At 36.6% G+C, this 19,975-nt stretch overlaps 1 protein-coding gene across 3 annotated transcripts; it reads right to left on the reverse strand.

The window, feature by feature from the left end:
* Positions 1-360: 360 nt before the first annotated feature.
* Positions 361-18,334, reverse strand: LOC138701766 (tRNA wybutosine-synthesizing protein 2 homolog). 3 transcript variants are annotated; one of them, XM_069828994.1, is made up of 7 exons: positions 18,176-18,334; positions 17,700-17,773; positions 7,549-7,913; positions 7,186-7,336; positions 6,005-6,208; positions 3,322-3,385; positions 361-2,735 (listed from the first exon to the last, which is right to left on the reverse strand). In XM_069828994.1, exons 2-7 carry the CDS (start codon positions 17,732-17,734, stop codon positions 2,241-2,243), a joined length of 1,314 nt encoding a protein of 437 aa, XP_069685095.1. In that variant the 5' UTR covers positions 17,735-17,773; positions 18,176-18,334; the 3' UTR covers positions 361-2,240. The 3 variants fall into 3 exon arrangements, with proteins under 3 accessions (XP_069685095.1, XP_069685096.1, XP_069685094.1); XM_069828995.1 differs by lacking the exons at positions 17,700-17,773; positions 18,176-18,334 and adding exons at positions 8,047-8,145; positions 9,399-9,610; XM_069828993.1 differs by lacking the exons at positions 17,700-17,773; positions 18,176-18,334 and adding an exon at positions 9,399-9,610.
* Between the last annotated feature and the right edge of the window lie 1,641 nt (positions 18,335-19,975).

Below are 19,975 nucleotides of genomic sequence, written 5' to 3' on the forward strand. Positions count from 1 at the left end.
GGATCTAAAAACTCCGAATATGCAGATATATAAAAAAAAAAACAATCAAGCATCTGCCATGAGACAGATGAAATTGTACTACAAAATATATTATTATGAGTTATAACAATCTCTACACATTGGAACTTGTCATTCGATATACTGGTAATATTACAGATTTTATGAAAGCTCCATACTGCCATCCAATATGACCACAACATGCTACAAATTGTACTCATACTACAGAATCGTTAAAATCAAACCATCGGAACATTGCATCTGTGAGTTGTTTAAGAATAAAATAGGGTTTCAATCTTCGGATGATGATGATGATGATGGTGATGGTGATAATGATGATGATAATAATAATAACAACAATAATAATAACAAACAAATATTTATTTTTAATAAGGCTTATCATACTCTGTGCAGCTTAATTTGTGTTACAACTAGTACCAGTATGTAAAGTGATTATTTATTTAATACCAGTTTTGCATTATAGAAGTTATTCCATGACAACGAAATGATATGGTGGAAAGAAAACCTTACCTAGGACCATTTATTCATCAGTATTTCACATGACATCCAGGAATTGAAAAATTGACAAATACAGTAAAACTTCTTTTATACGTTTCACATTTGTGTGTTTTTTTTCTTAAGTCCAGGCAAAATTCCTATACTTCCCACGTCAATTTCTCTTTTTACACCCTATACAACCGTATTTTAAACCCCATGAGATACAAATACGAGTATATGTTCTAAATAAATTTTGCTCGAAATTAGGTTTGCAGTGAAAATATAAGAACGTGGAAGTATAGTAAGTGTTCATTGTTAAGATGTGGCCCACTTTGAAATTCGAAGCTGCACATGCTTTCTCCACCAATGGGAGAAATGCCATTGTTATTGCTTTAGAAACAGTGAAACATTTTGTAACACACGATGATGTAACTGAACAAATTATGAAACAATTATCACAATTTGACGTTACTGTTTTAGAAACAGTGAAACATTTTGTAACACATCATGATGTAAGTGAACAAATTATGGAACAATTATCACATTTTAAGGGCATGTAAGGAGGAGGGACCTGAAGGCTTACACTGCAACCTAAGACTTATTGTGCTTACCACTCCTATTCTGTGAATGACTGGGTAGCCGAATGGCCGCACTTTTGTACAAGTATAGTACACTGCACTGTGAACTTAACCTGGGCTATAGTATGGATGATGATGATGATGACGATGATGATGATATGTGAATTAATGATGGCGAAATGAGTCCGAGGTCCTAAGCCAAAAGTTACTCAGCAATTCTGCTTGAATTGGTTTAGAGAAAACCCCGGAAAAAACCTCAACCAGGATTTGAACCCGAGCCCACTCGTTTCACAGTCAGTAAAATCCATGGTGCTACAGCCCATGAAGGACCAAGGGCGACCAGCCGGCTGCTGATTTCACGTCCACATGCCGAAGCAGACGTGGACGATCATCCAACCAGAATGGAGGTATCGTGTGGTTAGCACGATGACCTCCCCAGCCGTTATAGCTGGTTTGCGAAACCGGATTTACGCTACCTATCGTAGCTCTCCAAGTGCATCACGATGCTAAGTGGGCACTGGTCCCATACACTGGCCGAAATTTCATGAGAAAATATTTTCCCCCATGGAGATTCGAACCAGCGCGCATTCCGTAACGCGAGTTCTAGGCACAATGCCTTAGACCGCAACACCACGGCACGGGACGTTTCACGGTCAGACCGCTAACTATTACTCCACAGTGGTGGACGAGAGCATGCTTTATTCCCTAGGAGCAAGCAGTCATTTTGTAAAATGATCACATGTTATTAAATGGAGATCGAACTGGAAGTACAATGTAAGTCAATAACATAAAATTTTCTGGATTGGAGTTTGAAATATATCATAAATTTGAATACCAGTACTGTATTATAGACTCAAAGATGGCTTAACTATGAAATTCTAAATTTCTCTTGCGAAAATTTTACAAAACTGACTTAACTCGTTCTTTCTGCCAGAATAGTCTTCAAATGCTATTTCAGATGTTATTAAATGTCATTTCAGTTATACTTTTTTCTCATTTATCTTCTTCAGGCCCCCATAAAAATGTATAGCATGAAGTTTTAATGCAGTTGTTTTAAAGTTAATTTGTACTAAGTTTGCGTGTTTAGTTGCTGCAAACTGACAATGTTATATCACATAATCACCTGTATGAGCACACTTGTACTGCTGAAACAATAAATAATGAAGGTCACAATGGAACAGGGTAACAATGTAAATCCAAAACTAAATGATCGATATGAGGAGCATATGACTTAACTCGATGAAGATGCACCACTGACAATTTCCACTTCACTTTATGGACTTCATGAAGAGTGCTGGAAATACAATGCAAAACATGGACGGCCCAAAATTTCCACTCAACTCTCTTCCAATTAATTGGAACGTTACTTATTGATAATCGATTGTTGTCAATAAAAAATGACTGTTTATGACTTCCACCATAAACAAATTTGTCTGATTTGATACAATTTAAAAGATGTCTGCATTCTGAGCATAATGAAAGGTCTTCTTGGACATTTCCATTATTTGAAGTACACTTGTTCATTCCTGATGTAACATTTTCGTGTATATGAAGAACTCCTCCTGTCGACGATTTCAGGGCCTTGCAAGCAACCCTCCAGCCATCCTTGCTGGACGGAATCAATCCTAAGTTGACCCTATCAGCTATATTGGACAGCAGCACCTGATTAATAAAACATTTTACTAGATATTAAGTATAATAATTATTACATACTATTTTTTCCCACCGCTAACTGCTTATTTTTCTAAAAATAAACATGCATGGATTGCCTACTCTATATTCTACTGGGCTTTTATTTCAAAACTTCCCAGTCTAAATAACTATTTATTTTAATTAAATTTAATTTAAATAAACACGTCAATTTAAATATTACGGGGGAAATTTAAAACCAGTATTAACTGCATTTTAGGTTTCACCACCTCACGTCCCAACACCCCTCTGAAATTTAAAATAGCACCCCTATATTGTTATAGGCCTACTTAATTTGAAAGAGTATTCAATTGTTTATATATCTCATTCATTTGTTTCACATCTTTTGTTTTATATCATCGCCAGGCAACCTGAATTGTTGTTATTGTTGGTTAGAGCTGAAGTGGAGAAAAGTGCTAAAGAATGACATAATCATTATGAACACTGTTATTATACTATACTTGTATAGCGGAAGTAGGGCCTATCTTCGAAGTTGTTTAATTTATTACTGCCTTACGTTGGCTTTGCAAAATATTGGGAGTATTTTAAGATACAATACCTTTCGATTGTCTCCCTCGTGAACAATGCATCTCTTTTCCACATTATTCGCAATTAAGTTATTTCTGAAATAAAAACCATTTATAGTGTTATTACACTAAAAAAATGGTATAATTTCGTAAACATTACATACACATACACAGGCTAAGAATCTGACAGAAACTGTAAATATATTTTGTTTATAAGGAAGCTTCGTAATTTACCTGTATATCTGGCTCAGGAAACAATACAATATGTTTATTATTTTCTGTCTAATCATGCACAATACTGGCTACATTTTTGTATACCAAGTTCGTAAAACTTTTTATAAGAAAATATACATGCAGTGATTCACATGAATGTTATTTGGCTGGTATTCACATGTCATAATTAAGTATAAAAGAGGAAAGCATTTTGTATGGTAATTATATACGAAGTTTATGAGAAGAACAGATGGTCATACAAAGCAGGATATGATAAGAAGACGGGCTCAATGTTCAAATCTAATGATATTTTTCATTATGAACAAAATGAAAAAACAATATTCAATGAGTGGGATCCATTAGAACAGTAACTGCCAGGGTTGATGTGGACAGGCAAAGAGCAGCTGATCCTCATAAAAGCACACACAATCTAAGGGCTAACATTCGTGACATCACACACTTGCCTGCTATAAGAGTCAACATGCAATGGAGTTCAAGAACAGTACAACGTTATTTTTCTAAAAATGTACAAGAATTTTCTCAGTTTTACAGTTTGTAAAATATTTGCTATGGCAAATTTGTAAATATCGTTTAATATTGTTATCAACTTATGTTCCTTCTTTTGATTTATTAATTTATTTCAACAACAGATTTAGAAAAGTAAACATGTTGTTTTCACGAAGAGTATATTGTTCATTTTCTAAAAATGTGCAAGAATTTTCCTCAGTTTCTAAAATGTTTCCTATGACAAATCTGTAAATATCATTTAATATTGTTATCAACTTATGTTATTTTTTTTTATATACAGGATGTTTCAAAAATACGGGGCATAATTTCGGGTATGTATTTCCCACATGTAGACAATCAAAATAGTTCATTACAACATGTGTCCGGAAATGCTTTATTTCCGAGTTATGGCCTTCACAACATTGAAATTCACCGGAACGTTTTTCTTTCCGCAGGTCGTTGCCATCAAAGGAGACATTAAGAGGGCACTCTGACAGTTCATTCCAAGGCGAAGGTTACATTCAGTGTTGTGTAGGCGTTAGACTGTGTGACATGAATTCAAATCAAGAGCTGGCAGAGATACACTTCAAGTACGGTACGGCGGACGGCAATGCCGTACTGGCTCATCGTTTGTACCAGGAGAGGTACCCACAGTGACAATGTCCAGATTGGAAGACATTTGTACATCTCCATTACCGTCTGTGCGAGTATGGAAAATGTAACTCTCCTGGTTTGGAAAGGGGACGACCAAGATCTACAACTCCAGAAGTACAGGAGGAGATTCTGGAGGCTGTGAACATGACTCCTTCTATCAGCACACGAAGGGTAGCGTTGCAAGTCAATGTTCCTCATATGACTGTCTGGAGACTGTTGAAAGAGTATCAATTGTATCCTTATCATTTGCAACATGTACAGGCCCTGTCACCAGCAGATTACCCTGCATGAGTTAGGTTCTGTCAGTGGTTCTTGCAGCAGTGTGGTGTAAATCCGAACTTTCCTGCCTTAGTATTATTTACAGATGAAGCACAGTTCGCATGAGATGGCATAACAAATTTCCACAATCAGCATGTATGGGCGTATGAAAACCCACGTGCAACTGTTCCATCTCATCACCAGGTGCGGTTCTCCCTCAACATGTGGGCCGGTATCATTGGTGATCGATTAGTTGGACCCCATGTACTTGTAAACAGACTTACGGGGCAGGCGTACACAAACTTCCTGGAAAACACCATATCTCATGTTTCAGAAGACACTCCACTGATCAATCGTCAACACATTCACTTCTTGTATGATGGCGCTCCTGCACACTTCAGTCGTACGGCTCGCCGGTACTTGGATCGAAGGTTTCCTGATCGATGGATAGGTAGAGGTGGCCCAATTGCTTGGCCTCCATGCTCACCTGATCTGAACCCTCTCGATTTCTACTTGTGGGGCCATTTAAAATCATTGGTTTATTCGTCTCCGGTGCCTGATTTCGAATCCCTTCGGAATCGAATTGTGGCATGTTCTGAGGACATACGCAATACTCCTGGAGTTTGGGATCGTGTTCGCAGGTCAATGAGACATCGATGTGAGGTCTGTATTCAAGCAGGAGGTGGACATTTTGAACATCTTCTGTAATGACAATGACCTGCGGAAAGAAAAATGTTCTGGTGAATTTCAATGTTGTAATGAACTATTTTGATTGTCTACATATGGGAAATACATACCTGAAATTATGCCCCGTATTTTTGAAACACCCTGTATATTAATATGCAGCAGCAGGAGCAGGAGCAGCAGACTTAATAGTAAATTCGAGTGAATTTTCAACCAACAAACTTTCATAGTGTAAGTTAATGGTAACAACTTACAGATTATTATAAATATTCCTTTTCTAGATATTACAGTGATATAAATTTTGACTTAAATTTCGGAATATATGATTTAAACCTGAAAAAAAAAATCTTAAAATAAGTATACCCACTCCCTGAACGACACTTAAAATCAAATAATTACCTTAAAGCATTAACTGCGTCTGGATTCCATTCACAAGCATGGACCAACTTTGCTTTAGCATGAACTAGATATGGTAGAGTGAAGTAGCCAATTCCTGCATACAAATCAACAACCACTTCGCCATCACACTTCAGCTTGGCAATTCGATGACGTTCTGGAGCATTTCCAGCACAGAACATATTTTTTGTAACATCCCAATTGTATCTAAATAGGGGGAGCGAAACATTTTCGTTACCAGTACCACCAAAATCCCTCTTGTGAATATTTACCTATTGCAAAGCATCACTGCACTAATTTGAAGTAAACAAACGGAAATAATATACATATATATTCTTACGGTACATGAGGTCTCGCCATCCTTATTGAATAATCAATGACTATAAGTAGCCATTGTAAATATCTATAAATTTGAGAAAAATTCGTTCCAGCACCGGGAATCGAACCCGGGACTCTCAGCTGTGCGCACTGATCGCTCTTTCCATCTAAGGTCATGAAAGCATGGAGCTCTACCTCCCTAGCTCTTCATGGTTTATAAAGAAGAATTTTTTTTACCGACATCCTAATTTCTAGAAAAAAAAAGTACTAATTTATCTCAATCACTTTAAAGATATGCAATTTTAGAACAGTAATGTGCACTAACTAAATATATGACTATATTATGCATGCATGCCTGCCAACATGATCGTTTATAACATTAGAATTAGACTTCTGGATATTCCACCATATCTTGGAACTTGAAACTTCCAACATTTAGGAACAGAATCACATACAGGTTACATCACCAGGCCAGAAAGGTAAGACTGGAGGGTTCGCCTATTCCATTGGACTAGTTATGCTTGACTGAGTAATTTCTTCGGATTAGCCTGACGTAACTTAACGAGCCTAACAGAGAAAGTGACCCCTCTGGTTTTAGCGATCTGCCCTGATGACAGAACCTGTTGCAGTTCTGAAATGTCAAGTTCCAGCCTAATTCTGATCACAGTCACCATGAAAGCCTCAAAATGCACGTAGAAATCGTATTTGTAAATGTGTTGTTTTTTCTCTCCTTGTTACAAGGTCCCTTTGAAGTACTGAGAGATGAGACAACAATATAGTAATAGTAATGGGAGAAAACAACTGTGTCAAAACTTATAAATTACGTATGTTAGCCAGATTGTTTACAAAAAAAAATTACAGCCTACCTGATTCCGTTATCTGTGCATTGCACTATACTTGATTTCCCCCAAATCAGATTAACTTTCGGTGTCCTAAATCCATCTGGAGAAATATTGCTTTTAAGTGCAATACGATCTACATTCAAAATATTACACATTCTAATCCACAAGTCTGGTCCTGAAAAACAAAACTGTAGCTTTCTTAATTCAATTTTCGAAAATTTAAAGTATTTCCTCTCCACACATAAACCAACAATCAGTCAGTATTTATAATAATAATAATAACAGCAGCAGTAGTAATCATCATATGTTGGAAAAACAACAATTGCGATGAAATCCAATATTTCATGTCTAACTACACTTATTTACCAAAAAATTTAAATTGTTTACCTGCTTCATACCAAGCTGAACTCTTGAAATATTTGTCAGAATTGATGAGTATCAAATCATTATATTTCTCCCATGAAACAGGAATTTCGGTTTCCAGTTTTACATGCCACAGTCCTTTATTCTGCATAACTGTTGAAAGCTCTTCTTTCAGTTTCTGGGCATTCGATGTACTTTTTTTGGATGACATATCAATTTTCTTTTTTATTACACAGAACGCAATATCATTTAAAATAAAATAACCATCTTGTGAACAGATTATATCTGTATTTTGTTCAAAATTCTGTTTCAATGGAATTCCAATTTTATCACAAATTTTTATGCACTGTCGTTCACTGTCTGCAAGTTTTTTGTTCAACAATGCAAGCCTGAAAGAATTGATAAAGACACATTAAAGCAGGGTGTGGGAAGAACTCCATTACTGGTTGGATATATGCTATGTAACAAGGCATGCTCACTTTGAGAATTTGTAGTGCATGTTCTAAGAATTTGAAGACTTACTCTTTCATCCCATGTATGGTTTATTATTTTATACAGCAGGTGAAAAAAAAAATGCAAACTTAAAACTCCGATATTCATTTATGTACATCCAGAATATATCTAAATACAGTATACAAAATGTTACCTAAGAAATTCAAAGTTCTGCATTCCAAGAATCGTATCTAATACTATGGAAATTTTTAATGTTAAATTATTTGTTTACATGCGATTTCAGCGTGATTTTTATCAGTAAAAAAATAACATTATAGAGTAGAACAAACGGTATTAGTTATTGGAGATTAGGCCTATATAAAACCAAGCAAGAATCCAGGAAATACCCGAAGAATCTTGCAGACCAAGTTCAATGTAAGAAAAGGATCTAACACAACATGGAAGTGCTGGTAACCAAATTTCGCAAAATTATCTCTCAAGCAAACATTCTCATGGGGGCAGATAGGCCTAGTTATTTTTTTTTCTTCCACCATGTTAATAATGTGAAAACAAGTGCGTGTACAAATTTTAGCCACTCCAGCGCAATTACGAGGGCCGTAAAAAATAAGTTCCCCTGGGGCCGTTTACAGAAAGAAAACACAATTTCATGGACAGATTTATTGGAACAGATACAGCAATTGTTGAACTTTTTTTTAACATATTCCCAACCGGAATTGAGACATTTACCATGCCATGAGATCAACTTTTGCATCCCTGTGTCATAGAAGTCTGCTGCCTGGAATCGGAACCAGTGTGTGACACCCATCTGCACCTCTCCGTCGATCCCATGGTGTAACAAATGTCTCAATTGCAGTGGGGAATATACTGAAAAATAACTCGACAGTTGTTTATCTGTTCCAATAAATTTTTCCAATGAAATTGTCCTTTCTTTCTGTAAACGGCCCCAGAGAAACATTTTACAGTCCTCGTAATTGCGCTAGAGTGGCCAAAATGTGTTAAGCACTTGTTTTGACATTATTAACATGGTGGAAGAAAAAAATTGACTTTTTTCATTAAGAAATTAATAATATTACTGTACGCATTTTACGAGTTGTGCAAAACGTTTATGAAACAGAATTTTGTCAGTTAATAAAATTATTTTCATGACTGGAATAATATTACTGAATATTATTACTGTGTTTATGAAACAGGACCCTGAACCGCAATCAGAGGCAGAGGATACCATTATAAATCACTAAGTCAACTTTCTGTAGGCTACATCTTAGTGGACGCGAAGATTCGCGTTAGCGACAAACTCAACATTTATTTTGTGAAACTAATTCAATATTTTTGTAATGTAGGGCCTATATAACTTTTGGAAACGTGCAACAATTTTTACAATTAACAATTACAATTTACATTTAACGTTTGTTAAAATGTACCTTAATTCTTGGCAATGTTTCGTACTGACAGCTGCAAACGAACATTCCATTTTCTATTATCTCTAATTCTGTATTTTAAAAATTTCTATTCAAGCAGTCATAAAACTTATCATACAGGCCTGAACTCAAAGCGTGTTAGTAAGAAGTATTTTTACTGGCCGCTGGGACAAGAGAACTGTGTTCAATGTTGTTGAAAATTGAAATGGAGTCAATATCAGTGCCTATTTGATAATGGGCAACGATCAGTGGGGCCGGTTACAATTTAACTCCGAAAAAATTAGAATAAATGGTTTATGTAAATAAATGGGCGAATCGACTCCAGAATTTGTAATTCGTGTGTGGAGTCATAACAGAAAAGAACCATTTTCTATAATTAATAATATAAGGATCTGCATGTGCTTGTGCGCGATTCGTGGCGGTCTCTGCCAACTACAGTATAGTACGCCTATGTAGTAACGTATTTCAAAATACTATACAGATTGTAGAACTTAAATGGCTAATAATATTTATTTTAGAATCGGCAACTCATGTGATCAGTAGCGGCTGTTCTAGGGAGAGCAACATTCTTTATTTTTTCCGTGGAGAAGACTTGATGAATCTTGAGTTACTAAAGTCAATCTCTGAGAAACAGACGACGAGTGGAGCTGGTTTAGCCGAGCAGCACAATCGACACGCAACTAATTCCATAACGTGTGCACAAAAAGCCTACTTGGGTTGTGCGTAGGATTCTTCTCATTCCATCTACTAGCCTCATAGGAATCGACTGCTTAGAAAGCTGTTCCTCAAACATTTTCTTACATAATTTACAGATAATAACAGCGTCTGAATTTTCATATAATAGGTATCGGTATCCATGGGAATTGCTTAACCCAAGAAGGTTGAAAGCTACAGCCCTTGTGAACTACCCTTCCATTTCACTGCTTTGTTCATCCTTCGTTGATCTGTACAGCGATGATGAACATGAGCTATTAGTTGCACTGCTGCTACTACTACAACCCAATTCATCATTTTTCTCCCATTCCAGTTTTATTTTGGACAGTTTTCTTCGTTGAGAATTTATTTATTATCAATAGTTACATCACAATCACTGATCACTAAAACTGAATGGTGATAATGACTACTTTGAAATTTTTTTCTCTGACAATGTGCTGGAACTCCATTCCAGCAACTTTTTGTTATATATTTCATTACTAAAGTGAGAAATGTTCGAATTTCGCATTGCCAATATATTCTGAGGCTTCTCCCATCTCAACTTTTTTTAATGGGTTATTTTACGACGCTGTATCAACATCTCAGGTTCTTTAGCGTCTGAATAAAATGAAGGTGATAATACCGGTAAAATGAGTCCGGGGTCCAGCACCAAAGGTTACCCAGCATTTGCTCGTATTGGATTGAGGGAAAACCCCGGAAAAACCTCAACCAGGTAACTTGCCCCAACTGGGATTCGAACCTGGGCCACCTGGTTTCGTGGCCAGATGCGCTGACCATTACTCCACGGGTGTGGATATCTCAACTTCATTATCTCTCCACTGAGATTATTACTGCTAGTTAATACCATGAGAAACCTGGTTCTTATTAGAATTGTTGAACCTCCTTTGATCAACTTCAACCCTAACAAGTATGCTGTATATTGGTTGCCGTGAGGCTGTCATACTGCAACAGACGTCACAAGGGAAATTCCCGATGCACTGGGCAGTACCTAATACCCCCCACCCCCATTTACTGCAATAAATTTTACACAGAGTTCCATCACCTTTTTCTCTAGGAAAAAAAAAGTACTGCTTATGAACATTATGTTCAATTGCTATAGTTAATAGATCCGAATTGAAGTGAAAAATATACGATCATAGACAAAGGAATGGAGTCACAGTTGCATTATATGCGAGGATTCAAGAATTTCAAATGGAGAAGGAAAACAAGGAAGAAGGTATTGTGAGTTGCGTTAGTAGCATGTTCATTGTACAGCTGACCCTCCCTATGGGTCAAACCAAGCCTAAATGCAAGACCCCAGTCCTCAAAAAGCCAAGCCATCAAGCCAAGACATTTCGTAATGTAGCTACTATAATGACCCAACAGATAAATAATTTTGAAAAATTCAGTTCTTTTCCTTTTTGTGTCTGAAAAAGAAGAAGAAAAAAAGATGGTTTCGTTCGTGTATTTCTTACTGTAGGCCTACTAGTGTATTGTTCTTGCTCTTTTATTGTTTGAAGCACATATTTTTTTTGCTTATTTATTTATTTTCTTCTGGACAAGGACTGATTTCGATGTTTCGGCACAACAAAAGTGTAAGCATTTCTAGAATTTTGGTGATGGTACATACTTTGAGAGGCATAACACTTTTCTTCAGATAAGTTGATTTTACCATTTCGATCTGCCAAGGCTATTTTTATTTTTATTAGATACTCCAAAATGATATTAAAGCCGTAAGTGATTACTATTTTAACTTTGAACAGCATCAAGAATTTAACCCCTACCACAAACATCACACTTGAAAGGTGATTTTCCAGTATGTCTACGGTTATGTTCTAAAAGTTGTGCTTTTTGTGGAAAAAGACTTCCGCAAATTCTACAGTTATAAGGTTTCTCCCCGGTATGTGTTCTACAGTTATATGGTTTCTCCCCGGTATGTTTACGAGCGTGCGGTGTTACATATTATGGGTCTTTTTCCGCAAACTTCACATTTGAAAGGCGGAAGCAATGAAGACAAAAAGCGTTGAACTGTTTCGCTATGTAGATGACATGACAATGGGATCTTTCAACGTAGAACTGCATTTCCGTTGGACTGGATAAACTAAGCCACGGTCAACAGCTTCAAATGCCTAAGAATAACTCTAAAGATCCATGGGACTGCTTTCAGCTGTCTCATTAAGGAAATTACTACAGCAGCTATCCTGGCAATGAACGACATAGCCCACCTATGCAGAATGTCCTTGAAGACAACTTTAAAGCTGTTAAAAGTTAAAATAGTGGTTTTGTGGGCGACATCACGTTATGTCCTGCGTAAAAAGAACTATTTCATTAACAAGATTCTGTTTAGACCAAGACCTTAATAATGCACATTGTGCATGTTCCATTACTTGTATTTCAAGGCAGTTTCTCCGTGTGTACTAAATTTTGTCGAGATACGAATTCTTTTCCCCAGAAGTTAGATTTAAAGGGTTTCTCCATGATATGGGAGTGTTTGTGCGTTTCAAGGTGTCCACGCATAGCAAGTCTTTTACCTCAAACATCACACTATAAGCAAATCTCAGATTTGTCTCTTTCAATGTTTTGAGAGGTGATCACGCTGTGTAAATCTTTACTGCAAATATCAGATTGAAAAGTTTCTCTCCAGTATGAGAGCGCATATCCCTTTGTACACACATCACATCTAAAAGATTTTTCCAAGAAAAGAATACGTGTATGTGACACTAAGTCTCTACATATTCTAAATTCTTTATTGCAGATTGTACATTTAAAAGGCAACTCTCCTGTATGCTTTTGTAGATATGCAGGAAGTTGCCCTCGCTGTGCGAATTTTTTATTGCAAATATCGCATTTGAAAATTTTTTCTTCATATGAGTGCAAACATGAATGTTAAGTCTCCCATGCTCTCGGAATGCTTTATCACATTTCAAAGGTTTTTTGCAATGTTTTATAAGTTCTTTGTGCATTGTGAATTGTTTGTTGCATGTATCGCATTTATATGGGAAATCTTTCGTGTTAGACCCAATCTCCAAGATATTTTCATAAGGATCTTCTTATATGAGTGTTTGTTTTTGTCGAAGGCAAAAAGTTGTAACTTTCTGGAGTAATGTGCAACTGTAAATAAATGAATAGATGAACAGATACACAGACAGACAGATACAGATAAATAGATACACAAGCAAACAAATAAACATGTAAATAAATAAATAAATAAATAACATCTTATCGAAGAATTTTCAGGCATTTTTAAGTACACCAATTACTATATATAGTATATGCACTTACATGACGAATAGGAGTACCGATATACAGAAAAGTAATTTCAGTTAAATGATTAATATTATCAAACAAGTTATTTTAGGAGTTGTGTGTTTTTCTTTAAACTAATGGCGGGCTCTTGAATTTTGTCATTCACCCAAGTGTCCTCATCTCCTGGGTAACATGCCAAAGCCTGTAGTTCCTACAACTGCAATGTAGGTGTTGCCCCTGGTACACCATAGGAAATGAACTACATGGAGCAATGGTGAAATGCTGCTTGGGGAAATGGGAGTACTCCATGAAAGCCTACCACCAAACATTGTTTTGTCCACAACAAATTCCAGTTGGACCCGACAGAATTCGAACCCGGGTTACCAGTGAGGAAAGCCGAAACACTAGCCATTAGGAATTTCTAAAGGGCAATGCTTCTATAAGACACTTAATACTCAACTAACAATAGTAAATATAAAATATATTTATTTTAAGATGTGTTGAAAGGTAAATTCTGCAATGTTTGGGAGGCGTGGCATGAGTCAATTTTCACAAAAATTTTTTATTAGTTTACTGACAACTTATGGAACATCTGTTCGCTTGGGAAAAGAGACATAAGTATTTCTCCCATTACAATAATAATTTATACAGAAGAAAATCAAATCAACATAAATCAGTGTGAAGACAGTTTTTCCTTCTCCTGTAAAATTAACATTTTTGACTTCTGCCACTTTTCCCAAGCTCTTGGCAATTTAGATATGATTTTTAGAGCCTACTTTTAATATCTAGAGACTATTTCATACTTTTATCGAGCCTATTAATGTAGGTAACGAAAGCTTATTTTTAGAGCCTAAAAATCAGTCTAATTATCACTATCACGTCATTGGTATACATACTACTAAACGAATTATAGATTACAGTATAAAAAGTTCTACCAACTTTGCGATGTATTGGTTTTGATGTATTAACTACAGTAGAACATTTTTGCGTATGTTTTTACGGGTTCTTAAGGAAAAAAAATGCATGTAAGTGAGAAAAACGTATAAATTAAAAGATATTTAATAACTAAAATATCATTTGAAGACTACTGTATTCTGGAAGAATAATAAATTTTTTTAAATTTTCACAAGAGTAGCTTAGAACTTCATAGTTAAACCATCTTTCAGTCTATAATACAGTTTAAATTTATAACACATAATATTCTTGAAAAAATGTAAGACTTATTTGTAGGAAATCTTAGCTGCTTAGAGCTAAAATAGGCTGATATATTGCATTGCAAACTCCATTCCAGAAAATTTTACACAAACACAATACAAAGGATGAATTGCATATTAAATTTGTTTCATATCTTAATTGATTGCTGTAATTAAATACAATTGTTGTTTCTCTAATGTAAATATATGCATATGATTCAAAATAACAGCTCTAACAACAATTTGTACAACACCAAGTCATTAATTACTATATTAGTGCCCAACTACTATACCAACCTACTCAAAAAATACAAAGCCCTGTAAAATTGCAAACAACTATAATTTTACTCAAAATCAGTAGATAGTATTTTCCGGAAGAAATTATAGAAAAATTACGAAAGTCACAAATGAATACTAAATCCGTTTTTAGACTGTTGCATTCGAATGGCTTAAATTAAAAAACAAATTAGGGAAAAACTCATTGAAACATGTATCTACTCATAGAATATTGAATACTACGGCTTTTTTTTTTTTTTTCGCACAGCATAGATTAGTTTTGAATCAAAAGAATACCTCGAGCTTGCAAAAGAAACTTGGTAACATTTGCAACTTCGTATTTATGCAAAACAAGTTTCTAGTCTATGATTTCCATTAAAACAGAAGCGAAAAATCTCCTTGAACCCAAAAATATCACTGTGTGTATTGAATACATAGTCAGGGGCGGCTTTCGAAGAGGGGCTGCGGAGCTGCAGCACCCCCAGACATTTGTGGCTCTTGTCTCGTTTTATGGTTTGAAATACATTTATTATACAGTCTTTATTTAGCAACTCGAATTTTTAAAAAAAATTCGCTCTCAATGGCATGCACACAATCGTTAGCGAAGTCACTTCCTCCCCTGGTGCTGCCAGAGCGAAACCAGAGACAAGGACTATAGGGTAAAGCTACTTCCTCCCCTGGAGCTGCCAGTCTCGTCTCGGACTCTTTGCGCATTAGTTTTACCCCTCCTCCCTACTGCCCCTTGCCGTGAATCCAGAGTTTTCAAGCACTGCAAAATTTGCAGCAGTTTGTCAGTAGCGCGCAGTTTTAAATACATTTTCTTTAATGTTGTGAGTTTAACAAGTGCAACAATGTTTAATTCTGTACAATATTTACAGTCTACTCAGTTCAGAACCTTAACAATTCAGGAGAAATGTGGAAATAAGTGCCCATCAGTTGAATCTCATAATGGAAAGAGCCGCTAAACAAAATACAAAGGTTCGCATATTTTTTGATAATTTATCCAGTATCCCTGCTTTCTTCTCTCGATCTCCACACAGTCTGTATTAGATTAATGTGTTTCAAAGACAATTCCATCAGCTGGGGCAACAAGATGGATTTAAAATAAGAATAGTAAATGTTGTTCATGAGAAGAAGGAGCCATTGCTAGAATGTTTTCAAACCATAATGGAATCTGAAACATCTAACATCACAATAAATGAGGCAAGCGCCCTGGTGCGTTCTCTTGAATATCCTGAATTCAATTTCTGGCTCAGTTTTTTTTTTTTCATTTACTGATGTATCATGTATATATATTATACAACCAACTACAACATCGCCAGTTAGATATTTCTAAGGTTCAAATCTGCATATAAAAAATTAAATTATGGTTTATTTAACGACACTCGCAACTGCAGGGATTATATCAGCATCGCCGGTGTGCCGGAATTTTGTCCGCAGGACTCTTTTAAGTGCCAGTAAATCTACTAACATGAGCCTGTCTCATTTAAACGCAAGTTACAAGATAAGGCGCATGGAACTAATCTTTAAATAAAGTAAGTTGCTTGGTTTATTTTTGTATGCAGCCCTCCTTAATTCAATACCCACGAGCCGCCACTGTACATAGTCCAGATTTGAGAAGCTATTGTCGCACCATCGGATCTGTGCCCCTTCAGCACTGCCGTCGTTCTTGGAAAAGTTAACGCCTCTACTCACCCCATTCCACCCGTTTCTCTCCCACTACGTCAAACAGCAGGCACGAACCTTCCCGAATAGGGATGTTACCAAACTTCCGGCAAACAGTGTCATGTCTCTTGAATATTGCTTATAATAATGTAAGGTTAATTATTACTTATTCATAATTTAATTTAAGTAGGTCTTTCAATCAAAATACATCTTGTATTTCTACATTTTTAAAATCTAAATCTCATGTCTCGAATCACTTTCCGTAGCATTTCTCTCCCTCTTGGAAATGTATTGCTTCTCTCACAACCTTCAGTAATTTCTCCAATGTCAGAACTTCTTTCTGCATCGTATAAAATTCTTGTATCTTTCTTCTTAAAATACATCTGTCCATATCATCTACAAGAATTAAAGGTTCCCTTGGTCTGTTCTTCCCTGAAGACCCTAGCTTTTCATCTCCTGCACAGACACCCTCTCTCCTGATTTTCTTTATTAGGCGCTCTGACCTACCTCTATAAATTACATAAAAAAGTTGTATTATATTAGTATTAGTTAAGTAAGTAATTTTAAAACTTAATCAATTGAAATACAATAAGCCTCACCTGTGATCGCAGCTGCTCTCTTCGTTGCCTAACTTATAGGAAACAGATCCTGACCTGTTTGTTTCTCTTCATCGCAAAATGCTATTACTTGTTTAATAATATTTCTTTCACCACTCCGTGCTACAGTAGTCATGTTGAGTTGACAACACTGGACTGCAGGTGCAAATAAACTGTCCCGCAAGAAGGCTCAAAATTGTGAGTAGTGGGGGAGAGAAAGAGAGAGGCATAGAAAAGAGAGAAATAGGAATACAGGGGGAGAAATGAATTGCCGAGGCTGAAAAGGAATTAGAGTTCAGTTCGCATATATTACGGGGGCACAGATCCGATGGTCGGACTATACTGTACTTTCTGGGGAGGGGGGAAACAGGCACATTGTTACTTTATAACTACTGATCTATTTTTTACTTTTTTGTTAAGTGTTGTGTATATTTTTATGTTCTTAAATGCAAAATAAATGTATGTTAATAAGACATTTTTATTTATTCTGTAAATCATCTTGCGATCCCCCTCAACTCTTTATATGACCCAAGGACCTGCGACCCTCACTTATGGAATCACTGTGCTGTAGGAAATGTTAAAAAAAAACTGGAAATTGTGAATACATATTTACAATCTCACTAACCAGTACTCACTCGTTATACAAGAGCTGCTGTTGCTCCTCTGCCATTTCATTCTCTTTTTCCTGCTTCAAACTTGCTTGTCCAACCTGTAATGAAATTAAACCTCACTTTTTCAAGAACGAAGGAAAATTAATCAAAGCTACAGCACAGTTTGAGAAGCTAAATATAGATTTCAAAGGGCTACTTCCAACAGTTTCAAAGAACCAATACCTGCTCACAATAGTGGACAAGTACTCTAGGTTTCCGTTTTCTGTACCATGTGCAAATATATCAATGACTACTGTCATCACAAAATTTAAGGAGTTAAGGAGGTCTCTGCTGTTTTTGGGATGCCAGATACATTCACTCTGACATAGAACTTCATTCATGTCACAGGAGCTAAAATTGTTTTTGACGTCACAAGGTGTCCACTGCTGTGGAGTAATGGTTAGAATATTTGACCATAAAACGAGAAGGCCTGGGTTCAAATCCTGGTTGGGGCAAGTTACCTGGCTGAGGTTTTTCCCCGAGATTTTCCCTCAACCAATCGAAGCAGAATTGCTGGGTAACTTTCGGCATTGGACCTCCGATTAATTTTGCCATCATAATGACACTTTCTCTCTTTCATCATCATCTCAATTTCTTCCATAGGTTTTGGACTTGCTCCAATGCAGAGATAGCTGCTGGTTGCCACTGAACTTGGATCTCATAGATGTGCGGTCATTCATTGTTGGTGGTAGCGCTGTGCACCATGGACTCTCCACTGGGCTCATGGTAATTTGTGGTTTCAGGTTCAGGGACCACGGTGAGGTCTATGTGAAATGGTAAAGAGAGCATGTAGGCTATATATTGGTGGGTTCGGAGGAGGCGCGCAGGGGATATGTAGTGTGGGAGGTCTTAGAGCATGCATATTCCAGGTAGTATAATAGGCCCTTTGATTACCCCCCTTTGATTTGATTACCTGGTTGGGTTTTTCCGAGGTTTTCCCCAACCAAAAGGCAAATGCCGGGTAATATTTTGGCGAATCCTCGGACCTCACCTCATCTCACTACATCTCGCCAAAATATTGTAAAAAATTGCACAAAATTGTAAAAATTGTAGAAAATTACTAAATTGTAAAACTATAAAAATTTGTAAAACTTGTAATTGTAATATTGTAAAATTTTTACTTGTTCCACATCTTAAAGCTTCATTGATCATGTAAGATTTATGGAATAAAATAAATAAATGAAATGGAAAAAAAAAAAAGCCCACCCGAGTGGCCTGCATGTGAGGACAGTCCCAGATAGAATAACCATCACAAGGCATAGCTACAAGTAGGACAACACTCTACAACCATCAAGGGAATGGACAGATCCAAAGATACAACAGAGTTGCAAATCAAGCTTTATTTAGAAGTTGATTTGAATAATTTCGAGGGAAAAATTGTTCCGGGGCTGGGCATCGAACCCGGGACCTTTGGTTAAACGTACCAATGCTCTACCAACTGAGCTACCCAGGAACTCTACCAGACACCGATCCAATTTTTCCCTCTATATCCACAAACCTCAAAGTGGGCTGACAACTGTCAAGCAACCAATATTGAGTGCACACTAACTCTGTGTGACTTAAATTGTGGTTTTCTGTTAACAAACAGTGACGTGTATTATGCAAATCAAGCTTTCAGCCCACTTTGAGGTCTGTGGATATAGAGGGAAAAATTGGATCAGTGTCTGGTAGAGTTCCCAGGTAGCTCAGTTGGTACGTTTAACTAAAGGTCCCGGGTTCGATGCCCGACCCCGGAACAATTTTTCCCTCGAAATTATTCATACAACAGAGTTATTCGGAGTTATTATGCAGATGGTTTTGCATTCTATTCCTTCTTTACTATACACTTCAATAAATTCGACACCACACGAGAGAAAATGTTTTCTCACACATAGACCATACAGTGGTGTCTCTGTGCCCACATGGTTAACTAAACCTGTGCATGTCTTAATGAAGAAAAATGTTCGCATGAGCAAGTATAATCTGGTGGTAGAAGAGGTGGAGCTTTTAGAAGCAAACCCAGGCTACATATATGATAGACTGACTGATGGATGAGAGACTACTGTCTCTACTTGGCAGCTCACTCCCAGAGGTGATTGTCTAACCTGAGAATCGCTTGAAGTTGAACTTCAACAGTTAGAACCAGCAACAAGAAACAGATGAATCGGAAGTAGAAGAGAGCAGGGATATACTAGAGCTGTGCGAAGAACTGCAAGATCCTAGGACAGAGTCAAGGAGCTCAGTGTCACTAAAGGGTCATGTTCATCCCATCAAAGAAAAGA

This window comes from Periplaneta americana, chromosome 6, assembly GCF_040183065.1.
Source record: "Periplaneta americana isolate PAMFEO1 chromosome 6, P.americana_PAMFEO1_priV1, whole genome shotgun sequence".
Lineage (NCBI taxonomy): Eukaryota > Metazoa > Arthropoda > Insecta > Blattodea > Blattidae > Periplaneta > Periplaneta americana.